This window comes from Monodelphis domestica, chromosome 6 (assembly GCF_027887165.1).
Source record: "Monodelphis domestica isolate mMonDom1 chromosome 6, mMonDom1.pri, whole genome shotgun sequence".
NCBI classification, from domain to species: domain Eukaryota; kingdom Metazoa; phylum Chordata; class Mammalia; order Didelphimorphia; family Didelphidae; genus Monodelphis; species Monodelphis domestica.
In genome coordinates this window covers 273,992,143-274,016,975 of record NC_077232.1, presented here as the reverse complement: position 1 = coordinate 274,016,975, position 24,833 = coordinate 273,992,143, and the positions used below count along the sequence as shown (strand labels likewise).

At 35.6% G+C, this 24,833-nt stretch overlaps 1 protein-coding gene across 3 annotated transcripts in view; it reads left to right on the top strand.

The window, feature by feature from the left end:
* ANXA3 (annexin A3) overlaps positions 1-6,467 on the top strand; it is an 81,573-nt gene extending 75,106 nt beyond the window's left edge. For all 3 annotated transcript variants that reach the window (XM_016423077.2, XM_007495966.3, XM_007495967.3), the window contains 3 exons: positions 1,092-1,150; positions 2,109-2,231; positions 6,093-6,467. In XM_016423077.2, the coding sequence (XP_016278563.1) occupies positions 1,092-1,150; positions 2,109-2,231; positions 6,093-6,152 (242 nt within the window). In that variant the 3' untranslated portion in view covers positions 6,153-6,467. The remainder of the gene's footprint in view (positions 1-1,091; positions 1,151-2,108; positions 2,232-6,092) is intronic.
* The last annotated feature ends 18,366 nt before the right edge of the window (positions 6,468-24,833 follow it).

The following is a 24,833-nucleotide window of genomic DNA, read 5'->3' as shown; positions in this document are numbered from 1 at the left end:
TATTCAGGGGAAATTTTTTTCTTCATATTTTTGCCCATTTTATTTTTCATATCTTGTCTCTACTGCATGTAAGCTGAAGTCTATGGTATTTTTCAGATGACTAATTCCAGGTCTAATCTAATTACTATATTCTCTTTATAATTTCAAATTATAACATTTAAAATAATATGTTGCCCATAGAAAGACTGGTTTTAAGTTCAATTGTGGAGTGATTTCTTGCTCAATGATATATTTTGATGAATGGTTTTTTTTTTTTGGCTTTTTGTCCCAAGAAGATTGCTTTCATGGAAAACCATGACACATTTTGGAGGGTAATCAAGGCAAACCCAGGTGCCTAATGCCTTGGAATAAGGAACGTCGAATCATCTAGTTCTGTGTTGGTGAAGATGTGGCATGTATGCCCTGGCATACCAGAGGGGGCTGTTCTATTTCATCCCTCCACTGTGCCTGAAGACATTTTATGCATAATCCACCCCTCTGTCCAGTAGCCCAATGTTAGCCCTTCCTTCCTCCAATCTCTGGGTAATGTGGAAGGCTCACAGGCAGCTTAACATTGCAGTTTGGATATACAATCTCTAAAAGATTCGCCAATGCTGATCTAGTCTATCCTCTTCATAATAAGAGATCTAGGAATTTGGAATGATTTTGGTAAATGCTCTCATTGTCTATATGGTCAATATTGTCTAAATGTCCATAACATCAATGTAAATGGGTCCACATAGAGTTCTGGAGTGGGCTTCAAGCTGAGTCCTTTCCTAGTTGTATTCATTCAGGATGGCTCCTAAAAGTCTTGGGAATGCATTGCCCTTAGGTCCATGTTGGTGAAGGCATGGCACACATGCCCTAGTGTGCCAGCCGGGGCTACTCTGTTCCCCCTCTCCACCATGCCTGAGGACAATTTTCAAATGCCCAGCCCCTCTGTCCAGCAACCCAATGCAAGCACTTCCTCTCTTCACTGTCTGAGGTAATGTAAGGGGCTCATAGGCAGCTTAAAGGTGCATTTTGGGCACATGATCTCTAAAAGGTTTGCCAGTGTTGCCTTTGATGAAACTTGTTTACAAATTGAACTTTATTTTGCTTTTTTAAAACAGTTCATTGTGTGAAGAACATGCCTGCCTTTTTAGCTGAAAGACTGCATAAGGCTTTGAAGGTTGGTCTTTAATTTAATTGTGTCTAGTTTCCTGAAAAGAGGAGAGAAGAAGAGAAGGGAGAGACAATAAAAACAAGAAAAATGTGGAAATCTATTGGCAGGATTTTACATTTGTTTCATATTTGAATATTATCCTTTCCACAATTAATTTGTATAACATCTATTACTTGGGAGTAGGGGGGCCAGTTATTATGCCCAATTCTAATGTGTATATATATATATATATATGTATATATATATATATATAATACATACATATCAATTGTTATAAATGGAAAAGTTGAAGTTCTAAGAAATGATACACTTCAAACATAATGAGAATGAAAGACTTATTTTCCGTTAGTCTAACCACTTTTAGACGTAGCCCATTATGCCCTGCTGCTTTTTGCTCAGCAAAATATAATAATTAATAGGATTCTGAGTTAAAAGACCTCTCAGAGGTCCATCTTGTCAAACCCACTCAATTTATGGAGAAGGAAACTGAGTCCCAAGGATTTGAAATAGCATGATAAGGTCACACAGTTCATTATAATGATTATAATACAATAAACATTTATTAAGACCCTACTATGTTTCAAGCACTGTGCTAAGAGCTGAGGATTCAAATAAAGAAAACAGAGGCTGTCCCCACCTTCAAAGAGCTTACAGTTTAATGGAGAACAGCACATAGAAGGAGGCTAAAAAGTGAGGGAAGGGGGATGGTACAGTGATGGTGGAGTCCAATCCAAGGAATATATCTGGGAACCCCCTTTACATGGAGTCTTTGAAAATACCAGAGAAAGGTCCTGAGCCCAGGTTGTCCCAATCCAGAGTTAGTGCTTATTCAGTGGAGGTTAGGTATCCTGGTGAGTCAGGATCTTATAGCAAATTTGTTATTTCTTCTCCATACAGATGAGTGTACATGTTGGTTTTCTGTTCTGAAATTATTCATGCCATTAACATCTATATTTATTAACAGGGTGCTGGCACTGATGAATTGACCCTAAATAGAATAATGGTTTCCAGATCAGAAATTGACCTTTTAGATATTCAAGGAGAATATAAGAAACATTATGGATGCTCCCTATATTCAGCCATCAAGGTGCGAAATTGACAACAGTTTTTTTCCTCAATATATTCAATTCCAAATCTGCCTTCCCCTAAACAAGTATTCCTGATAACAAAGAATGAGAGAGAGAGAGAGAGAGAGAGGCAATCCAACTAATCACCTGTTTGACGGCATATGTAATGCTCCTTATTACTGGAAAGAAATAGGGAGGTACATTTTCATTTTTATTAATCATTAAAACATAAAGTGTTTAATTTGGATTTTGTTATTGTTCCTCTATGTTTTCTTGTACATATTATTTAGTTCTTCACTAAGACTTTTCATTTTTTTTTTCACAAGGAAATTCTCTTTGCCTCTTTACTGCTCTGAACACTACAGAGAGAAAACTTGGATTTCTTTCTCCATATTAGTATATGGTTGCTGGGCTTCTCCATATTCATATTGTCATTGCCGAGTTTTCAATAGTAAAGTCCCAGGTTCTGGAAAAAAGGGAAAACTTTATTTTTAATGTGAAAGGTCCCCATTGAGCAGAAACAAGCCAATGAGAGCCCAGACTGATAGCAGGGTCTAAATTTAGGGCAGTTTCTGAGTCATGTGTCTGAACCAGTACAGAGATGGTCCATCCTAAAGCCAATATAGAGTTGGTTCATTTACTTTGTATATAATATTGTACCATCTGTGCAATTTGATAATATATAATAGACTTATGAGAACTTTAAAGCACTAAATTTTAGAACTATTGTCATTATTGTTATAATTATAATTATTGCTATCATCATCATTATTATGCTTAGAATAATGATCCCATGAGCCTAGCAGTGTAGAAAAAATTTGTTATAAATATATAATATATGTAAATATATAAAATACATAGTTAACTCTCTCTCCTCTTTCCCCATTAGAGAAGGCATCATTTGACAAAAAATATGTGTGTAAACATTATAAACTATGCTTACTTATTTATCCTTTATCAATTTTTTTCTCTGGCTATACACAAGCCATTCTTCAAATACTGTTTCTTTTGCATGTATAATGTTTTCTTGATTCTTTATTTCACTCTTCATAAATTTTTCAGGTTGTTTCCAAATTTAACTTGTTTATCATTTCTTGAAGTGCAGTTGTATTCCATAACAGTCATATGCCACAATTTTTAGCCATTTCCCAATTGAAGGGAATTCATTTTCCAGTTCTTTGTCACACAAAGGGAGCAGCTATATAGACCATAAAGGTTCTTTTCCCTTTTCCTTGATCATCTTAGGAAGTAAACCTACTAGTGGAATTACTAGGTCAAAAGGTATACATAGGTGTAAATTGAGAACCAGGTTCAGAGATGGGAGGTCCTGGGTTCAAATGTGGCTTCAGACATTTCTTTACTATGTGACCCTGGGCAATTCACTTAATTCACTATGCTTAGCCCTTATCACTCTTCTGCATTGGAACACTGATTCCAAGGCAGAAAGTAGGGTTAAAAAAAAAGGTATATATCAAATTAGATTTGCTCTCATGTACTTTTTAATTTAATTTGAGTCAGTTAAATTCAAGAAACATTTATTAAGCTTGTATTGTGTGCAAAATGAGAAAGCTATATCCTCAACATACAAGACAAAAACAAACCAGTCCTCAGGAAGCTCAAATTCTATTTGGGGGATACAGTGTTCACATAAATGCAGAGAAATTTTAGGAGGGAGAAAGTATTAGTGGGCATAGGAATATAAGAAGTAAGGTGCTAACAGGAAGACGTCAAGTAGGAGGTGCCATCAAGATGAACCTTGAAAGAAACTAAGGATTCTGAGAGATGAAGTGATTCTAGGGATAGGGGAATTGCTTCTGTAATAGTGTGCATTTGAACCCTTTGACTTTAAATCCAACTTTTCATTTTCCCTCAATGCCTTCTTTATATGGGTATAACATGTTGTGACATGTTTCTCCAAATAAAATGCAATTAACCTTAAGAAAGACTTTTTCATTTTTTGTCTCTATACCCAGTATCTAGAACAGTGCCTGACACATATGCACATAGTATATGCTAAATATATACTAATTGATGGACTGGTTTATTTTATATTTTGCTCATGCCCAGAATGCCTTCAATAATGCATTAATTTTTTTCAGTATTAAATATCTTTTTTTTAACCCTGGCCTTCTCTCTTAGAATTGGTACTAAGTATTGATTCTAGGGGGCTCAGTGGTTTGAAGTCAAGCTCAGAGAGGGGAGGTCCTGGGTTCAAATCTGGCCTTAGACCCTGGGCAAGTCACTTAACCCCCATTGCCTAGCCCTTACCACTCTTCTGCCTTGGAACACAATATTGATTCCAAGAAGGAAGGTAAGGGTTTTTTTAAAAAAAGTATTGATTCTAGGGCAGAAAAGGGTTTTCAACTGGGGGCCAAGTGTTACAAAGCTAGGAAGTGGCTGAAGTGACATTTGAACCTTGGTCTTTTCAACTCCATCTCTACCTACTTGCCCCTGAATTGAGTGTTTTTTTCTAAGAATAAACAATGACATAAGACATGGAGGAAGACCACAGATATTGAATGTTTTTTTACATTTTTAGTAATTTAAAAATTTTTTTAATTTTTATTATTCTTTAGAATATTTATTATTCTTTAGAATTTTACTTCTTTAGATTCAAAAGGGCCAGTGTTGGCATTCCTAGTGAAATCTTTTACAGGGCACTGTAAAAATTGCTTAGCTGCCTCTAACACAAGAGAAATTTTATCAAGAGGTAAATTATAATAAATGGCAATGAAGACCAACTGCACACTACCATTGGGAGTCATTCTTATCTACTTACACATGGTTATGATTTTATGGCATCTCTTAAGCAAGATACTCTGAGTAAAGAGTTCATTCTTTTCCTCTCCAATTAAAACAAATAAATGTTCTTTAATTTTCCATTACTTTAAATTCAGAATATCTCTCTCAATTCCCCTACTATGCCTTGTAACAACAACTAAAAAGAGAGAGGAGGAAAAAAAAGTCAAGTTAATAAAATTATCTAACACATCAGCTTAGTCAGAGTATGTGAAGTACTTAATATCCTGGTCTCCTGGCTCAATAAAGGATCCCTCCTATATTTTAAAAGAGTATCAATTATATATTAAAACTAAGAATTATGATAGTTTATTGACTGTCAGTTCCATAAAGGTCCTTAAATCAACAAGTTGCGTAAGATAGATGAGAAAATAGGTTTAGAGAGGTAAAATAACATGTACTAGGAACACAACTATGTAGGGATAGAGCAGAGATGTGGTAGGAAGCCAGTTCTCTTGAGTACCACTCTAGTCTTTTTTTTTTCCATTTCACCATTCTGTACTCAATTTTATAGAATTGTAGTATTGCCATTTCTTAAAAGTCACTCGCCTTCCAACTTGGAATTGATACTATATATTGGTTGCAAGGCAGAAGAGTGGTAAGGATTAAGTAAAGGGGATTAAGTGACTTGCCTAGGGTCACCCTGCTAGGAAATGTCTCAGATCACATTTGAACCTAGGACCTCCCATCTCAATCCACTCACTCACCTAGCTAACCCCTTGTGTTACCATTATTTAAAAAAAAGATTTGATATATTATATCTATGTAGTTTTAGAAGCTATTATGCATATACAGTATATAAATTCATGGCATAACTAATATTGCTTTTAATGCCTAGTCTTTGGTGGTAAAATAAGAGGGGTTTCAGATTGCCTATAGTTTTGTGCCTACATATAGGAATATAATTATGCCTATAATTTACTAACTTGGTCCCTGTTTATGGATTTTCCAAAGAGTCTCCCTTATATCATGGAGGCTAATGCCTTTCTCAAAAATCTAGTCTTTTTTTGATTTATTTTAATCCTCTTTTATTAATATTATCTCAGTTTCACTCTGTATCTAACCCCACTCTGTCCTTGCAGGCAGATACATCTGGAGATTATGAGATAGCTCTCCTGAAGCTATGTGGTGAAGATGATTGAAGAAAGCAAATCCCCAAGAGCCTCTCATCTTCCTGTGATGTATTTCTACCATCTTTTTAAAATGCTTTCTTTGATTCAGCAAATACATATGCCAATGGAGACAGCAGATTGTTTTCTTAATTACAATTTTCATTGTTTCATAATAAATTAAACCTTGTTTTAATGCACCTCATACATCATGTAACTTTTTCTAAAAAATGAGTTGGATCAAATAATTCCAAAATGGGCATTTGCCTGGGAAGTAGAAATTAAATACATTATGAAAAACATTAACTATAAAGTGGGGCAATAAAAATTATTCTGATTAAAGATAAATTTGTCTGAGTTCAACTTTTATCAAAACTGTCAGGCAATTACTACTAAAAAGAAATTATTTTTAAAAAAAACATTGTATTTTAAAATGGTTAATATTGGAAACATTTTAATGAGCATTAAAACATGAAAAGCTGTCTGGTTCAACCTGACTCCTATAAAGTATTGGTGAGGATATTGTAATGGTAGAAAAACATGTTAATTTGGACCTTTGGCAGGCATTGTCAAAATTACTTAATTAAATGTTTCCATTGAGAACTATGTTATTTCATTGTAGCTGTTTTTACACTCAATAGTGTTTTCCCAGGATGATACTTTAGAACTTTTTTTCATTCCTTCTCCCACCCAAATGATTATGCAAAAGTAATTTGTTTGGAAAAATCCCATTAAAGATTTGTAGCTCAGAGGCACTTTCAGTCCAGAGATAGATTTGAGACTATTTTGATCATTGAACTGGAAGGAATATTTGAATTGTGTTTAAGAGTTTTGAAAAAGGTACACAACCTGTGGGGGAACTAACTGAGAAGGAGCCAGGACAACTGCCATAGCAGCAGTGGTAACATCCTCAGCATTATCCCTGTTCCCTTCCCCTTCCTACATTGGGACCCATGACAAGTGTCATCTGGAGAGGTGGTAAGAGATCAGAGAGAGAATAAAACCAAACTTTGTCAGAGAGAAGAAATTATGATGGGGTATGAGGGTGACCAGAGATATCATGGAACAAGAAAGATGAATGAAAGCTGCCAGTTATTATCTATTATTCTAGGACTAAGGAAAAGTCTTGATAGCAGGCACTAGTATATACTCTTTTCTGTTTCTCTTTATCTAAGCTGTTCTCTTTATCCTGATTTTGTTTCTTATAGCAACCCATGGTCAGTCATGAAGGCTTATATTGTATATTTGTATATCTAATTTCTCTGGAGTAAAAAAAGAATAGAAGACAGAAGTTAACTAGAAATAACAAAATTAGAATTAGGTCAGGGACCTAAATCTTCAGTCTGAATTCTTATGATCATGATTAAGCTCCATAAAAAAAACAGAAAAGGGGGGCTATGTGGACTTGGGAGCCACCATATTGCATCTAAGCAAAAAACAAACAAACAAACAAGCTAAATGTTGCTAAAGGGTCTGCCTATTCACTGTTGGGTCTGTATCCCAAAGAGATAATAAGAAAAAAGACTTGAACAATAATATTCATAGCCACGCTCTTTGTGGTGGCAAAAAAATTGGAAAATGAGGGGATGCCCTTCAATTGGAGAATGGCTGAACAAATTGTGGTATATGTTGGTGATGGAATACTATTGTGCTCAAAGGAATAATAAAGTGGGGGAATTCCATGGAGCCTGGAACAACCTCCTGGAAGTGATGCAGAGCAAGAGGAGCAGAACCAGGAAAACATTGTACACAGAGACTGAAACACTGTGGTACAATAGAACGTAATGGACGTCTCCATTAGTGTCAATACAATGTCCCTGAACATTTTGCAGGGATCTGGGAGAAAAAACACTATCCACAAGCAAAAGACAAATTGTGGGAGTAAAAACACTGAAGAAAAGCATCACTCAGCTCTAGACATTCTCTCTGGTTGCCTTCCATAAGCCTGGAATTCTCTCTCTTCTCCACTCTGACTGCTGACCTCCCTTGCCTTTCTTTAAATTCTAGCTAGTCTTTCCTTTTCATTAGAATCCTTCCTTGGCCTTCCTTAATTCTTGTGGCTTCTCTCTGTTAATTATTTTCAGTTTTCCTGTAGATAGCTTGTTTTGTATATTTGTTTGCATATCATTCCCCCCCCCAACCCCCAATTTGATTATAAGCTCCTTGAGGGCAAAAAACAAAACAAAACTGTCTTTTGCTTCTTTTTTACTTACAGTGCTTAGCACAGTGCCTGGTATGTAGTAGATTTTTAATAAATGCTTTCTGATTATTGAGGTAGGAATAGACAGTGACCAAAAAAAAGGATTCTATCTGAACTATCCACATGGGAGGAGATAGGAATAGCCTGTAACTCAAAGCTGCTCTTTTGCAGAAAGAAGGGGAGAATAGGAAGAAGAGCATACCAACTAGTCAACCCACAGTGACACCTGATGACTACACATGTTTGAACAGGATTTTTTAAAAGTGTGAGCTGGTAATTATAGGTCTTCTGACAACTGGTATGGATCACCATCTTACCCATGCCTTTTTATGTTGAGTGACATTGTCTCTATCATTCCCAGAAATCTTCTATGGAGAAGCTGAAGGCTTTCCTTTGGGTCTCATTTCCTGGAGTGAAATCTATAGGGAATTGCTACCCCTGCCAGCCCAGAGGAACCAATGGCCAGGGATACATATCCTCTGCTTCTTCTTCAGTCCTTCCCACCTCTGTAGATCAGCATCATAGATGATTTAGCAGCTACCACTCTAGATGATTAAAGTGTTTGTAATGCAGTGGTCCAAAAGGCAAAAAAAAAATAAACAACAACAACAACAATAACTTACCTAGCAAAACTGAGCATAATTCTATTGGGGCATGTATATTTTTTTTAATGAATTAGAAGACTTCCAAGCAGTCTGGATAAAAAGACCAGAGCAGGATAAAGAAACTTTGAAATACAAAGGAGGCAAGAGAAATAAAAAGGTAAATATGAACAAAGAGTCATAGTATGGGGAGATGATATATGTATCTGTTCAGAAACTGATCATCATTCAGTCATAGACAATCTAGAAAAAGGATGGAAAAATGTCATGTAAATTGAGTAAAACAAGGGTAGTAGGGCAACACTTGAATCTCAATTTCATCTGAACTGATTAAGAGAAGAAAATACACATGTACCCACAAACTGCAGAATACATTTCACTTGGCAGGGATACAGGAGGGAAAGAGAAGAAGGCAAAAGGAGAAGGATTAGACCTAAACAAAACAAGCTCTAACCAAAAGGGTAGATAAAATTTATAAGAATAGGAGCCATTCCCCAAATGATGAAGGATAAAGGGATATTAACAGGAAATTTTTAAAAGCAAACCCCAAGATACCAATAACCAAATGAAAAAGTGCTCCAAATCAGTAATAATTAGGAAGAGGAGAATGGCTAGAAAGTTAAAGAGAGTTGAAATCTGTTGGTAATGAGAATGAGAATTTTTAAAGTAAAAGTTTCAGAGTTTTAGAAAAAGGTTTAAGAAAAGTTTGATTCCATTGAGATAAGAAGGATTAGAGAAATTTTAGAGTAATGTATTTTCAGAGAGTATTCTACTGAATATTCTATTTGTCATTTGTCAGATGAAAACTCTTGGAAGTAAATTTGCAGCATGAACTTATTTGAGTAGCATACTCTATTCTTGAAGGACTATTTGAAGGGTGTGTCCCAATTTTTAGGACTACATGAGCTTCAAAAGGCCTTCATGGTTTCCAGGTAAACATGGCAGCAGTCTATATGCAGGACTCTTCCTCTCCTCACCACCTACCAATACAGACCACCTCAAAAAGCCAAAAAACCCAAATTCAAATGAACCAAGAGACTCTACAGTAGGGCACAGCATTGAAGGTATGCGGGATTTGGGCATTTCTAAACCATAAGGGGGTGGAAAACTTCCACAAAAACGTGAGCTGATCCACCCTCCCCCACCCCACCTACAGAGCTAGAGTCAGAGCCAGCTCATGCTAGAATCAGTGAGTGAGCGAGGGGCACCTCTGGAGGTGGGGTCCTTGGCAGATGACTGAGGCCACTGAGGACCTACCCCTGAGAGCAGCTAGACTTGAGGCCCCAGCAGGCTGAGGAGTGCAGACCATGAGTACTGGCAGGGAGATAGCACAGGGAGGGGCAGCAAAAAGCAGAAGCTGCAGAGACTTCAGAGCTGGCCTCAGCCAAAATCCTTGCTCCTTAACTCCATACATAGAGAACCTGTCCATCTCACTCAGATTTTTAACTGTAAAGGGAAAGAAAAACCACCACAGTAATGGCAAACAGTGCCTAGGAACATCAATTTCCCAACACCAAGAAAAAAAAGAAAAAGGGGTTGACCTGGATAATTTTTACAGAGGAAAAATCCAGGCTAGAGAAGAAATAGAAGAGGAGATACAAATAAATGCACCAAAACCTTCCAAAAAAATGGAAATTGTCCACAGGAAGAATTTAAATTGGAGCTTCTAAAAAAGATGGAAGCCTTCTGGCAAGAAAAGTGGGAAATAGTTCAAAAAGAAAATAACAGTTTAAAGGACAAGAACTCCCAATTGGAGAAAAAGCTGGAAGCCACGAAAAGCAGGATAGACAAAAGCTAAAAGGAAAATCAAAAGATTATAGCAGAAAATCAAAAGATTAAAGCAGAAAATCAAAAGATTATAATAGAAAACCAGACCTTAAAGACCAGAATTGGGCAATTAAAACCAATGATCTTGTAAAACAGCAAGAATTAATAAACTAAAGTCAAAAGACTGACAAAATAGAAGAAAACGTAAAATATCTCACTGACAAGGTGACAGGTCAGGAAAACAGGTCACAACAAGATAATTTGAGAATCATTGGTCTACCTGAGAAGTCAGAAATAAACAGAAATTCGGGCATCATACTACAAGAAAATATCCAAGAAAACTGCCCTGATGTTCTTAAACAAGGGGGCAAAACAGACATTGAAAGAGTTCATAGAACACCCTCTACACTAAATCCTCAAAATTCATCTATACCAATTGTAGCTTAAGCTTGACTTAGGACAGCCCAGGGGTCTGTCAGCCATTTCTGATTTGTCATTTTTCTCTATCAAAGGCCATCCTCCTAAATATTTAATCCTTAAGTATGTCTATAGATATCCCTGATGTTGTTAGACTAAATTTTTTCATTGTTACAATCAGGAGATAGCTAATCCAATCTTCAAAATCCCCCCATGATCATTGGGGAGACTAGTCTCCCCATTGATCATTTAACATAATCATCTTCTAGTCCTAAAGCACTTCTAACTATAGATGTATACAATATTCAGTTTCTAAGGGGAAATTACAATAGTTAGATAAAGGGGAAAATAGAAGAAAGACAGACAGCAAAACCAATGTTTGCTGAGTGCATTGACAAAAACCGACTAGGGGGAAGTCCCCTTTTGGCATAGGAATATACATTCAAATAAATGTTCAATCAAACTTCAGTTCAATCAACCATAGCCAAAGTTCATTCTTGATCTTCTTGATGTAGTGTAGGCTTTCTGGCATCCTTCTGCAACAGTTTGTTCTCTGGATTTAGGAGTTAGCAAGCTTCTTCCTTGAAGATCTTTCTCAAACAAAAATTTCAAAATCTTGGATTTTTATTGAAATACAATCTCTCCCTGAATTGGACATTTAAAAAAATCCAGTTCAGCTCAGGATGCAATGTTTGAGTTTTGGGGTGTATGAGTTGATTATTAAAAAGAAGAGAAAAACAAACCAAAAGTATAAGGGAAAAAAATGGAAGAAAGTTAAACTTTTTGGGAGAAAGAAAAAAAATTAAAAATCAGAATAAAAATACCAACCCTATGTATATAAAATGTTGAGTAAGCAAGAATAAATTTATAATAGGCCCTTGTACAGGTGTACAGGTCTGACTTAAAGTAATTTCTATCCCACAAGTCTGTAGGACAGAATGCAGTAATATTTTATTTACCCATTTGCAGCCAAGACTACAGGGAGTTGTCATACTATAAGAAGAAAAGGAACTAGAATTTTATTTTGATAGGGAAGTGTCATTCCCTAGTCTGATTTTACCTTCATTCTCAGGGATAGAATGAGCCAGGATGTTAGCCAAACTTTGGTACTTGTCTGTAAGTATTTTCACAAAGAGTGTGGATACAAGGAAGGCCTACATCTTAATATATGCCAAGTGTCACAACCTTAAGTCTCACTCTAGGTTCAAGTCCTTTGTATTGGCTTAGAAATGCATCAAGTCCTACCTGAATTGGTTTCTTTCTGTTGTTGTTGTTGTTGTTTTTTACCTGTGTGCTCTTTTGGCACTATTCAGATTGTCTGTTCTCCTTTTTGATCCCATATCCTAGAATCAGACACAAATATTAATCACAGTCCCATAACAATTATCAATAAATGGCAGGTTCCCACAGTCTAAAGCTGTTTGGGTATGTATTCATATTATAGCAAGTATATATATTATTGTAGAATAAAATTAATATTGATTGTCCTCTAAGAGCTTCCCTTCTCCAGAGCCTCTCTCAAGGGATTCTTGCCAAGCGATCCTCATCAGAGATCCTCCAAAAGGATTTCTCCAAAAGGATATATCCTCAAGAGATTCTGCTTTTCCTTATATAGGGGTTTTTCTCCCATGTCACCTACCCTAAGTCCCTACATCTACCAATCACTGTAGATGTTTTCCAAAAGACAGCCCATTTTGAATTCACAGCTGAGTAGATTAATCTCTTTAGTAAGTCAGAAAAAAAATGCTGCTGTGTCGACTAATTTCATTAAGAGAAAACCTCTGAGTAAGTTTTCATCTTTTAGGTCTAAGTAGTTTACAAGTTTCCCCACCTTTATAGGCACTTAGCATCCCATTGTATCAATTCATGGCTCAAAGAACTCCTTTCCTTTATAAGTATGGTTTTCAAGTACTTTCATTGTTTAGCAAGGAGTTTTCTGCCCTAAAGCATTCTTAAGTATGGGTGGAATAGAGGTCCTCCCATAGCAAGGAGTTTGCTCCCCTAAAGCAGTCCCAAGTAGGGATGGGGTAGAGATCCTCCCATAGCAAGGAGTTTTCACATTCAAGTAGAGTTCTCACTATCTGGTAGGGAATTAATTCAAGTAGGGAATTGGAAGATTCCTCAATGTGGAGTAAAATTTTTAACATTCATAACTCTGTGAAATTTTAAGGTTTACATTTCAAAGTCATCACCATCAGCCAAAAGTCCAGAAATCAGTCAGCAGTTGGCTCTTGCCTTCAACTGTTTCCTGGTCACATTGCAAATGGAATCTTCCTTTGATGGATAGCTGATCAATCTCCAGCTTCTTGTCTTGCTTTTTGTCCTTTTGCATGCCTTATAATTTCTCTCCTCCACAATGGGAAAAATGATCCTTAACTGGAATAGAAAACTTTGAAACATTTCTGTTGAAAAGACTAGCATGAATCCAGAGATACCTAGAAAGGTAAATTTATTTGAACAATTGAAAGAGGTTATATGATGCTGTATCACTAATATTCTATTAGAGGCAGAAGAAAATCTGACCCTTTAGAACCTTGATGCCTTCAAAGGGTATTGAGGGAGTTAATTAAGAACCTAAGGGTAGATTGGTTCTGTTCTAAGGGTTTAAAGAGAAGAGAGAATAAATACATTGGTGTATATATAAATAATAATAAATACATAAATAATAAATACATAGGCTTAGAATTTGCTATTTCTCTGTGAGAGAAAAAGTTGACAAACATGGAAAAAGGAGTAGGTGAAGCAGGCATTTATTTAACCTTACTCTGCTGAAGCATTGAATGTACATATAGTTTGGAGTACACATATATCAGACTCAAAAGGGAAACAAGTAGGGGTGAATCAGTGTTAAGAGAGTGGGGATTATACTGAAGGAAGCAAAACAAATTTCTTGACCCTAAAATGGTGATAGAGGAAAAAGAACAGCAAAAACTATAATATCAGAGAGTACCTTATATTGCCACTTAAACAACTGGGAAATGGCTAAGCAATTGTTGCATGGGAATGTAATGGAATATTATTGCACCATAAGAAAGGATGAAAGAAATTATTTCAGCACATTCGGGGTAATGTGGACTTATGTTGAGTGAAGTGAGCAGATCTAAGGGAACCATTTACACAACTTTGTAAACAACTCTGAAAGATGTTTATCAATGTAATATCCAAGCATGGAAACCATGTACTTACAGTGAAACATAACTTTGAGAGAAATGCTGTGTGTGTGTGTGTGTGTGTGTGTGTGTGTGTGTGTGTGTGTGTGTGTGTGTGAGAGAGAGAGAGAGAGAGAGAGAGAGAGAGAGAGAGAGAGAGAGAGAGAGAGAGAGAGAGAGAGAGAGAGAGAGAGAGAGATGGAGGGGAGGGAGAGAAACAGAAAGGAGACAAGTTAGATTAAATAGAGACAGGTCAATAGATAAGACTCTTATCATAAGAGAGAGAGATGAAGATAAGATAAATGGAGATAGAGATAGATTAGATGGAGAAAGAAGTAGATAGGATAGATTAAGAGAGATGGGTTGATAGAGATATCTGGCTTCTTTGCTTGACTATTTTAGGGGGGTTACTTCCTTTTTATTGTTTCTTTTTTTAATTAAGAGACTTGGTAGGGAGTTAGGAATAGTAATATTCCACTCTACAAATCAAAAACGATGGCAAAAGAAGGAAATTTAGAAGATAACTGAACCCAGCTGGGCAGTTTTGAATGTAATATGTGGAATTAAATTTTTTTTTAAGCAAGTGGTATGAAATGGAGAGTTATGGTTTTATAGAGAATTCTTTTTGTTTTTTCTTGTGTATATGGAAATGCTCTTTTATTTTTTTCTAATTAAAAGACTAACCAATGCCTTTTAGTGTGGTACTTTGTCTGAGAGTGCCTCTGACTTCCACAGGGGGGCAGGTTTAGTTAAAGATGGCTTCTCTGTCTAGATCATACTGGTAAATCCTACTTACTCCAACTGTTGAAAGTAGAGCATTAGGGAAATTTTCCTTATGGTTGCCTATGGAATGGCAAGTGAAATTCAGTTTCCCAGGCCTTTTTTTGTTTTGGTGAATGTCCTTTCAGTTGATAATCCAGAGATCATTTATTTCTGGCTTTTGTCAACATCCTCAACCTAATTTGCAAATAGGGGAAACACCATTTAACTCTAGGTGTGTGCATAATTTAAAATAGAAGACAATTTAGCTTAGAGAGTGAAACAACCACTTAATTAAGCATTTGAAGATAGTAGAAAATGGAAAAAAATAGTTAAAACTACTACATTCCTGGTCTTTGGTTTATGAAACAAGGAAGGAATAACTGATTCATAGCTTTCAGCTGTGTGGATTAGTTCAGAGTTAAATGCCAGCACATTTGTACTAAAGGTTAAAATTTTCCAGAAAATGAAACTCAAGACATTTAGATAAGGGAAGTGAGAATTCCCTAAAATCAGTTGTGGGGCAGAAGTGAAGAAAAAGTGTAAGAATCCACATTGATCTTTGTCTTTTTTCTGTGAGGGGAGACACTAACATGTTTGCATTTCTGGTAGTAATGGCCAGAAAGGCTTATAAAAAGGAAACATATTTATTTTTCCTTTCAGAAATTAGCAGAAAGTTATTGAATAGATCCTAGGAAAACAGGAGAAGGATATTGATAGAATGTGAAATTTTATAATCTTTTCTGCTCAACTAGTTATTAAAAATTAACAAAGAATGAAAGCCACCCTGGTTTAGTTGAGAGGGTAGACCTCTTGGGCATCCTTTGCCAATGGCACTTTGTATAGTTTTATGAATTATGGAAAGTACCCAACATTTTTTTCAACCTTTTCAATGTTTAATCTTCAAGAGAATGCTGAGAAAGATATACCATTCCAACTAGCTCCTGGTAGAGGACTCTACAAGTCTCAGGGACTAAATAGATTTGAAACATATTGGTTGTTCCTATTTAACAACCATTTTACTGGTGCTACAGATTTTTGCTACAAAAATTAGCTTCATGCAGTGTGAGCCATTGTCTGTCAGCCTGCTCTGAAAAAAAATTATTGGTTATTGTGTACTTTACAAAGCTAAAACCCTTTATTTAATCTTTTAAGAAAGTAGCAGAAGGGTTGAAAATGAACTAGTTAAAACTATGATGTTACTGGATTTATGTGGTTTATAGACCAAAGGAGAAATAACTGATTTGTAGCAAACAATTTTAGAATGTATAATTTTCAGAGAATAGGAAATGCACCGAAATGATTCCAGTTGAAACTTTATATAATCCCAAGCCCTTCATTCCCATCTAGACCTTGCTTCTGACTTTCTGAATTTTTTTCCATCCTTCCCCAGTAGCCAACTCACCACTGAAAGCATTGGCACCATGAACCTTCTTAAATCAGAGTACTTTACTCTTCTGACTCCTTCTGATTCGAAAGAAAAGGACCCTTGGCCAGCCATGTTCACTCCATTCATCTTGAATCCTGCTCCTGATTTTACTTCCTTCCCTTCTTACTGTTTTCCCCCTTCCTTTTATGTGTTGAAGTTCTATTAGAGAATGTCACTCCACTAGAATATAAATTTGAGCACAGTAAATAAATACTACTTGTTGTAAACTAACCCTTATTCTACAGAAGTCTGAATTGGTTTTTGTGAGAGACAGCTTTCAGACTTGTACTATATATATGATGTAAAGGGATGCTGCTTCTGGCAGAGATAACATTGACCCACAATGCTATATGAGTAGAGCAGGGACTTCAGTTTGTGGGAGACATACTTTGAGAGAAAATCTGAAAGGAGGGAGGAAAGGAAGGAATTTGGAACTCAGAATTTAAAAAAATGAATATTAAATTTTTGTATAATTGGAAATATGTCAAATAAAATTTTAAAAAATTTTGAGATAGAGATCAGATCTCGAGAAGCTGATCAAGATAGCAATAAAGTCCAGAATTTTGAATGACATTAAACATGTAGAGAAGCCTCCATCATGTACATTGATAACTCAAGCCCTAGAGATTAGAAACAGTGAACTTGCTTTCAGTAAGGTCATGCTGCCTCTTGGTTTGAGATAAAATAGTATATCACTTCCAGGGAAAGAGATCATTTAATTTTTTTTTATTCTTTAAGTTATTCTAATAGACATACCTTTTTAAATGTCTGTTAACTGATTCCTTTGATAAATAAATTTTTATCAACATTTGGGCCAGCCTTGGTCCTGGGCCCTGCTCTCGCTAGGAGTGTTGGTTGTGACGGCACAACCATCCTCCCTATCTTCAGATCATATCTGAGCTATACCACAGTATAGATATATAGAATGCCCAATGTTTTGATGGTTTAAAGCTGCTCTGAAATTTTTGGGACAACCTATATACAGACATATTATATTTAAAGAAACACCACACCTAAAAAGAAAGAACGAATGGCTTTATTTTTTATTTTTGACATCACTGCTGATTTTTCTTAGCTTACCATTAATATCCAAGAGACGGACGGAAAAAAACCAACAACTTGCAAGCAAGTAAGTATAGTCATGCAAACCCAATCTACACAGTTGCTATGTTAAAAAAAGTTTCTTTTTTGTAATTCCTTTCTATCATCTCTGTCAAGAGGTAGTTAACAAAGTATGTTCATATATCTCTGGATATATGGTAAATCATTGTTTTGATTTGATCAGTGTTTGATCAGAGTTTTTAGGCCTTTAAAAGTGGTTTGTTTTTTAAAGGTTGCTGTCCTTACAGAAATTGTTCACCTAGCTCTACTCACATAACTCTGGGTCAGTTCATATAAACTAGGATCCTCTTATAAACCCTTCTATTATATTCATATTCCACAATTTGTTCAGCTATTTTTGATTGTCTAAGAAGCTAAGTACTCCTCTCTCTTAGATTCCAATATTTTGTTCTTTCCCCCACTTTTATCCTTTCCTTTGTTTGTTTTCCCTGTGACCCATTCATTCTGCAAAAGTATTCTCCTGGAACATTGTTCACAGAAACTGAAGCAATCAAATATAACAGACAAGCAGCAATGCAATGATCCAGGACAACATGGAGGAACTTATGAGAAAGAACACTATCCGCATCCAGAGAAAGAACTGTGGGAACAGAAACACAGAAGAAAAACATATGATTGATCACATGGTTCAGTGGGGATATGATTGGGGTTTTGGTGTTAAAAGATTTATTGCAAAGATGAATACTATGGAAATAGGTTTTGAACCATGATACATGTATAACCCAGTGCAATTGCCTGTCAGCTCAGGGATATAATCATAGAAAAATATTATAATTAAATAAATATATATATTTTAAAAAGTTCCTCTTCTTAATATGCCCCCCAACTCATTCCTCTATTTCACTTTCAAGATTTATTTATTTCTATTCAAAACTCTTTGTCTCTGAGTTTGTTCAACCTTTCTTGTCCACTTCAGAGTGAGGTCCATTTAACTTCCCCTCCCTCCAACTCCTTCTTCAATTCTTTTTCTTACAGACAAATTATGAGAAATAGAAAATTCCACCCTTTCTTCCTCCTTTCTCCACTAATATTTTCCTTTTGCCCTCTTTTCTTTTCCCCCTCATTAGATTTTTCAGAAAACAACCAGTTTGTAGCTTTAAAAATTAAACTTCCTCAGTACCCTTTGTTGAGAGAAAGACTTTGAAGGGACATTTGCTTCTCCTTCATTAGAATGTTAGCACTACATCATCACACAGCTCCTTATAAACAAGCAAACATTTTTTTTCTAGGTTTCTCTGGATTCTAGTGTTTGTATCTCAAATTTCCTGCTCAGTGCTTGTCTTTTTATCAGAAATGCTTTAAAGTCCTTTATTTCATTGAAGATTAATTTTTTCTCCTGAAGAAATTGTGCTCAGCTTTGCCGCACAAGTGATTCTTGGGTAGAAGCTATGGTAGAACTAGTATTTCCTTGATGCAGCACCTTTCTTCCAAACAACAATATAGAAAACCTCTATCCACAGCAAGAAAAAGCTGCCCCTGGGACTTGGTTGGACTTGGCTTCTCTGATATAACGTCCCCATCATCCAAGGACATAAAAGTCCCAGCCATTTCTTAAGACTTATGAGTTGTTGTGTACTTCACCATATCTTGACTCATATGTAGATAAGGGGTAACTTTCAAAGAAACTAAGTACCGTTGTATCCTCCTTGCTATGTTAGGACATACTGATCCTCCTTTGGTTAAACTGTTCAATGGCTTATGAAGTCTTCATTTCATCCCAACATTAAACCTGAACTAAAAGCATCATGAAGGGATGTGCTGGCAAACATTTAACAATTAGTTCAAACTAGCTCTAAATAAAATGTATACACGACACTTTTTAGTTTAACTTGAATAATTAACATTCTTTGCATCACTTTCTTAAGACTAATCAAACTCTGATTTATAGTATTTGCTGATTTATAAGATATAAATGCTCATACTGAAAATTTAACAATTATTGAAAAGCTGGCATGAGCCCACTTGACCCAACTCTAGGACAACCTTGGAGCCAACAAAACTCTTCCTTCTACCTTTTGAAATATCCTATTCTTCAAGTACAAAAGACCTATAAGGGAAGAGGTTATCTTTCTCCAGAGAAAGTTTTTATTGTATTATTTCATATATATATCTATGTCAAATGTTGGGTTTTTTCTAGTGCAGGACTGGGAAGGAAGGAAAGAAGGAAACAGCTTGGAATTCAAAGCAAAATAAATAAAAGAAATATTTTTAAAAAGAAATAATCTGAGATCTCTTCTTAATAATTGATGCTACCTACTCTTATATGATACTGACTATGAGTTTTTTGTACTTTACTTACTTCTTTCAAGGTGTTAGTGGTATTTTTCTCCAATGTATGAGATCTGAATTTGGCCTATGAAATAACTTGAGCTTTTTCTTTTTCTTTTGCACTCTGATTACAGAGTATACATACATGTATATGAAACATATAGATGCTATGATTCTGAACTACAATGAAGAGCTCAAGAAGGCTAATATAAATGAAGATGGTTTGTCCGGAATGCTATGTAACATTGGAGCTGTAGGGATATTAGAAGAAGGTAACTGTGATACCCAAAGAGCTGGGCTACAATAAAAGTTGAAGTACATCTGAAAACTTGTTAACAAATAGCATGTCAGTTCTGCAAATAAACCTCATTGAACCAGTCTTCCTTGGTTCATTTGTCTGCTGATGACTTGCAATGAGAACAGATGGCTGATGAAGGGAACTGATACAAGCCAAAAAAACAAGGAACTGCTACTAATAACATTAAATTCTGATCAGCTGGGAGTACCTTACTGCTGACATAATTGCAGAAGTTGGAGCTATGCAATAGAGTGCTGTATCAGATTGTGACTGATTTCATGTCAGGAAACAATTAGTGCTACCCAGGGCATATTGCCTATGAGCCAAGAATGTATATCATGTCTGTTGCATGCAAACTGAACATTGGTTTCTTTGGTTTTCATGAATTGGTTACCTGGGATGATATGAGGAAAATCATTCTTATTGTCTAAAGCATTAATAAATACTGTGATTCTTCTGTGTCGTTTACCCATATACATTTTGCAAGGAACTGAAAAGTTTCAGTTCAAGGGAGGAATGTAGTTCTATGCCCAGATAGACTTGGTGGTCTCCTATATTGAATATATACAAGGAACTGTGACTTATGAGTGCCTGAATGACTTCTGGAAGAGAGAAGCAAAGAAAGAATGAGCATTAGGGCCAAAAAGAGGTAAGGTGTGGACTTTAGATGACATATGGAAGATCCCCTAGAGCAAGGATGTAAAATTATCAATATTGTTCTAGAAATGCTTGCCATAGTCATAAGAGCAGAAAAAGTAATTGAAGAAATTAGAATAATAAATGAAGATAACCCAACCAAAAAAATCAATAGAAATAATTAACAACTTCAGCAAAGTCTCAGGATACAAATAAACCACAAAACACCAGGATTTCTATCTACTACCACCAAAATCCAACAGCAAGAGATTCCATTCAAAATAATTCTAGATAATATAAAATACCAGGGGGTATGCATACTACCAAAACAAACTCAGTAACTATATGAACAAAACACTCTTCACACAAATAAGATCAGACCTAAACAATTGGGAAAATATTTATTCTTCATGCATAGACCAAGTCAACATAGTGAAAATAATAATTCTACATAAATCTATTTAGCTATTCATTGCCCTATCAATCAAACTACCCAAAAATTATTTCCTAGAACTAGAAAAAATAACAACAAAATTCATTTAAAAGGACAAAGGGCCAAGAATATCATGGGAATTAATGGGGAAAAATAAGGAAGAAGGAGACCATATTTCAAACTATACTATAAAGTGGTGATTATCAAAACAATCTTGTACTGGCTAGGAAATAAAGTGATGAATCAGTGGAAAAATTAGGCAATCAACATATGGCAGTGAATGTCTGAGGCAAATTAGTGTTCTATAAATCTAAAGATTCAAGCTATTGGGGAAAAAACTCACTATTTGACAAAAACTTCTGGGAAAACTGGAAAGCAGTACAAAAGATTAGGCATTGACCAATATCTCATACCATATCCTAGGACAAAGTCAAAATGGATAGTTGATCTAGGGGAAAAAAAAGGTGGCACCGTAAGCAAATTGGGGAACATGGAAAAGTTTACCTGTTAGACTCATGCATAAGGGAAGAATATGTGACCGAACAAGACATAGAAAACATTACAAATTATGAAACAGATAATTTTGGTTACATTAAATTAAAAAGGTTTTGTACAAATAAAGCCAAATGCAACCAAGATTAGAAGGGAAATAACCAAATTGGGGAAAAATCTTAATGTAAGTATCTTTGAAAAAAAATTTGTCTCCAATTTTTAGAGAACTGAGTCAAATTTTTAAGAATACAAAACATTCCCCAATCAAAAAATGGTCATGTGATATGAACATGTAGTTCTCAGATGAAATTAAAATTATCCATAGGCATATTTTTAAAATGCTCCAAATCACTACTGATTAGAGAAATACAAATTAAAGCAACTCTGAGTTACTACCTCACCCCTACTAGCTAAGCGTTGGAGGGAAGAAGGTGGGGAAATTAGGACATTAATACAATGTTGGTGGAACTGTGAACTTATTTAACCATTTTGGAGAGCCATATAGTACTGGACTCAAAGGGCCACAAAATGATGCATAAGGGAAAAGAACCTATCTGTATCAAAATGTAGTTGGCAAAGAATTAGAAATCAAAAGATTATAACACCCTTGGGGAATAGATGAACAAGTTGTGGTATATGGTTGTAATAGAATACTATTGCACCATAGAGAACAATGAGCAGGATTAGTTCAGAAAATCTGAAAAGACTTATATGACCTGATGTAAGTGAAGTGAGCAGAACCAGAAGAACAATGTATGCAGTAATAGAAATATTATACAATTATCAACTGTAAAGAACTAAATTATTATCAGCAAAGCAAATTCTCTAAGCTAACCACAAGGGACTCATAATAAAAACACTATCCAAAACCAAAGAAGAAACCGTTGGAGTTCAAGTGCAGATCAAAACATACCATCTTCCACTATATTTCCTTCAAAAGATTTTTTATTCCATGTATGATACATCTATCATGAGATGAGAGATCCTTGTTCAAATATGGCCTTATATACTTCCTAGCTGTGTGACCCTGGGCAAGTCATTTAACCCCCATTACCTAGCCTTAAGCACTCTTCTGCCTTGGAACCAATGCACAATATTGATTCTAAGACAGAAGGAAGGGTTTTAAAAAAGAAAGAGGAGGCAAAATGATTAAAGCACTTTGTACCAACTACCATGCCAGTGTTTCAGTTCCAGACAGCAGGGGCCCCAAGTACAGACTGAATTTCAGTGTCTTTACTGAACCTGTTGGAGAAAGTCTTAGGAAAACTATCTCTTATTTGAGAGAAGTTGGCACTACCCACGAAAACAATCAAGTTCCTGCTTGAATCTGATGCTGTGGATTGTGTAAAGGTTTTATATAGTGAAGACTGGATCTAGCTATCTCCTGATTATAACAATGAAGGTATAGATTTTAATCCCCAAAGGGTTAACTCAGTATTTAAAGTAGGTCTACCCATTTTAACTACAAAAAAAGGTGTTAACTAACCACAAAAAGCTGTAAATACCCATTTCATACATTGAGTGGGAGGTCTGTGACCCATGTGTGAAAGAATGGGCAGTCCTGGAGAGGAGCGTCTGCTGTGATTGGTAGATGTAAAATTTAGGGGAGGTGACACAAGAGAAAAAGGTCTTTAAATAATGGAAACAGAGACACAGAAGATGATTCAGTCACTTGGGTTTGGATTGGATTCAACAACAGTTACTTAGGCTTAGAGTGAGATCAGTCACTCAGAGTTGGACTGGAGGATCAGTCACTTGAAGATGGACTGGAAGACAGACTCTCAGATGGAGCAAAGAGAGACACTTGAGGAGAGACTGGAAGACAGAGACACTCAGACTTGGAGTGAAGACACTTGGCTGTGGAACTGGACCCCTGGAGGAGCTTGTGCAGGAGACCTCAGACTGCTTTCCGTTTAGATGGTCATTGTGGTGTGTGAAGACTGACTTAGGTGTGACCCTCTGAGAAAGGCCCATCATCTTGATACTCCTTTCCCCTGACTGTTGCCTTAGAATTTCTAAATGGTTTAGAGGAAGCCAGAGCTTTCTCTCTCTCTCTCCCTTTTTCTCTGTTCCTTAAATCTTCCTCTATTGTAAAATAAACTACCATAAATTACATTTTACTTTAGTAATTCATTTTGGGATTTAGGAATTAAATCCCTGGAGACCACCATATATTCAAGTCCAAACATATAAAATTAACTATCTATCATCTATCTATCTATCTATCTATCTATCTATCTATCTATCTATCTATCTATCTATCTATCTATCTCTCTCTCTATCTATCTATCCATCTATCTATCTATCTGATATGACTTTGACTAGGAAAAGGTTGTTGATTTGTTAGTCTAGTAGGAATGACTGAGGTCAAAGGTGCTAAAAATCAAAGACCTTTGAGAAAACAGACAAAAATCTAGTTTTTGCAAGAATGCTGACCTTATTTCACTGAGAGTACTATTCTCATATCTGGAAAATATGATTGTATTGTAGAGTTCATGAGGATCATTTTTTATCTAATATCTGTATCTTAGTCTCCCATTATATATGTATATATAATGTATATATTTATAATGTATAACAAACAATATGATTCCAGTTTCTATGATGAAATCTATGATAATAGTAGTTTCACAGTAATCACTGAGAGCCTTCTTTTAGATGTTCCATGATAGGAAGAGGAGGCTTTGAGAGATTACTGTCAGTGATCCCATTCCTCCTTCTCAAAAAGATTGTTATGACATGATTTCTCATAGAAGATCTCTACCATTTCCTCCTGTGTTAGGGATGGTGACAGAGTTCACAGTCTTCTCTTGATGGACCCATTATTACAACATAAGTAACCTTTATATCCAGAGATTCATTTTGACCTTATTGGCAAAAGGTAGATTATCAAACAAGTAAGTCATGAGTTTGGTGCATCAAATTAAAAAATGATGAATCTTTAGAAGAATCCAAGTACAAAATTATTATTATTATAGGAATATGAAGGTGAATGCATAAGCAGTAAATATTTTAATCAATCAATCACTGTTTCATTGTTCCCTATTTCTCCAAAATCAATTCCCCATCATGTATCAGACATTTTTCTAAGCACTGAATAAATTTTATTTTCAGTTCAAAATTATCTTCCTTTCTCTACCCC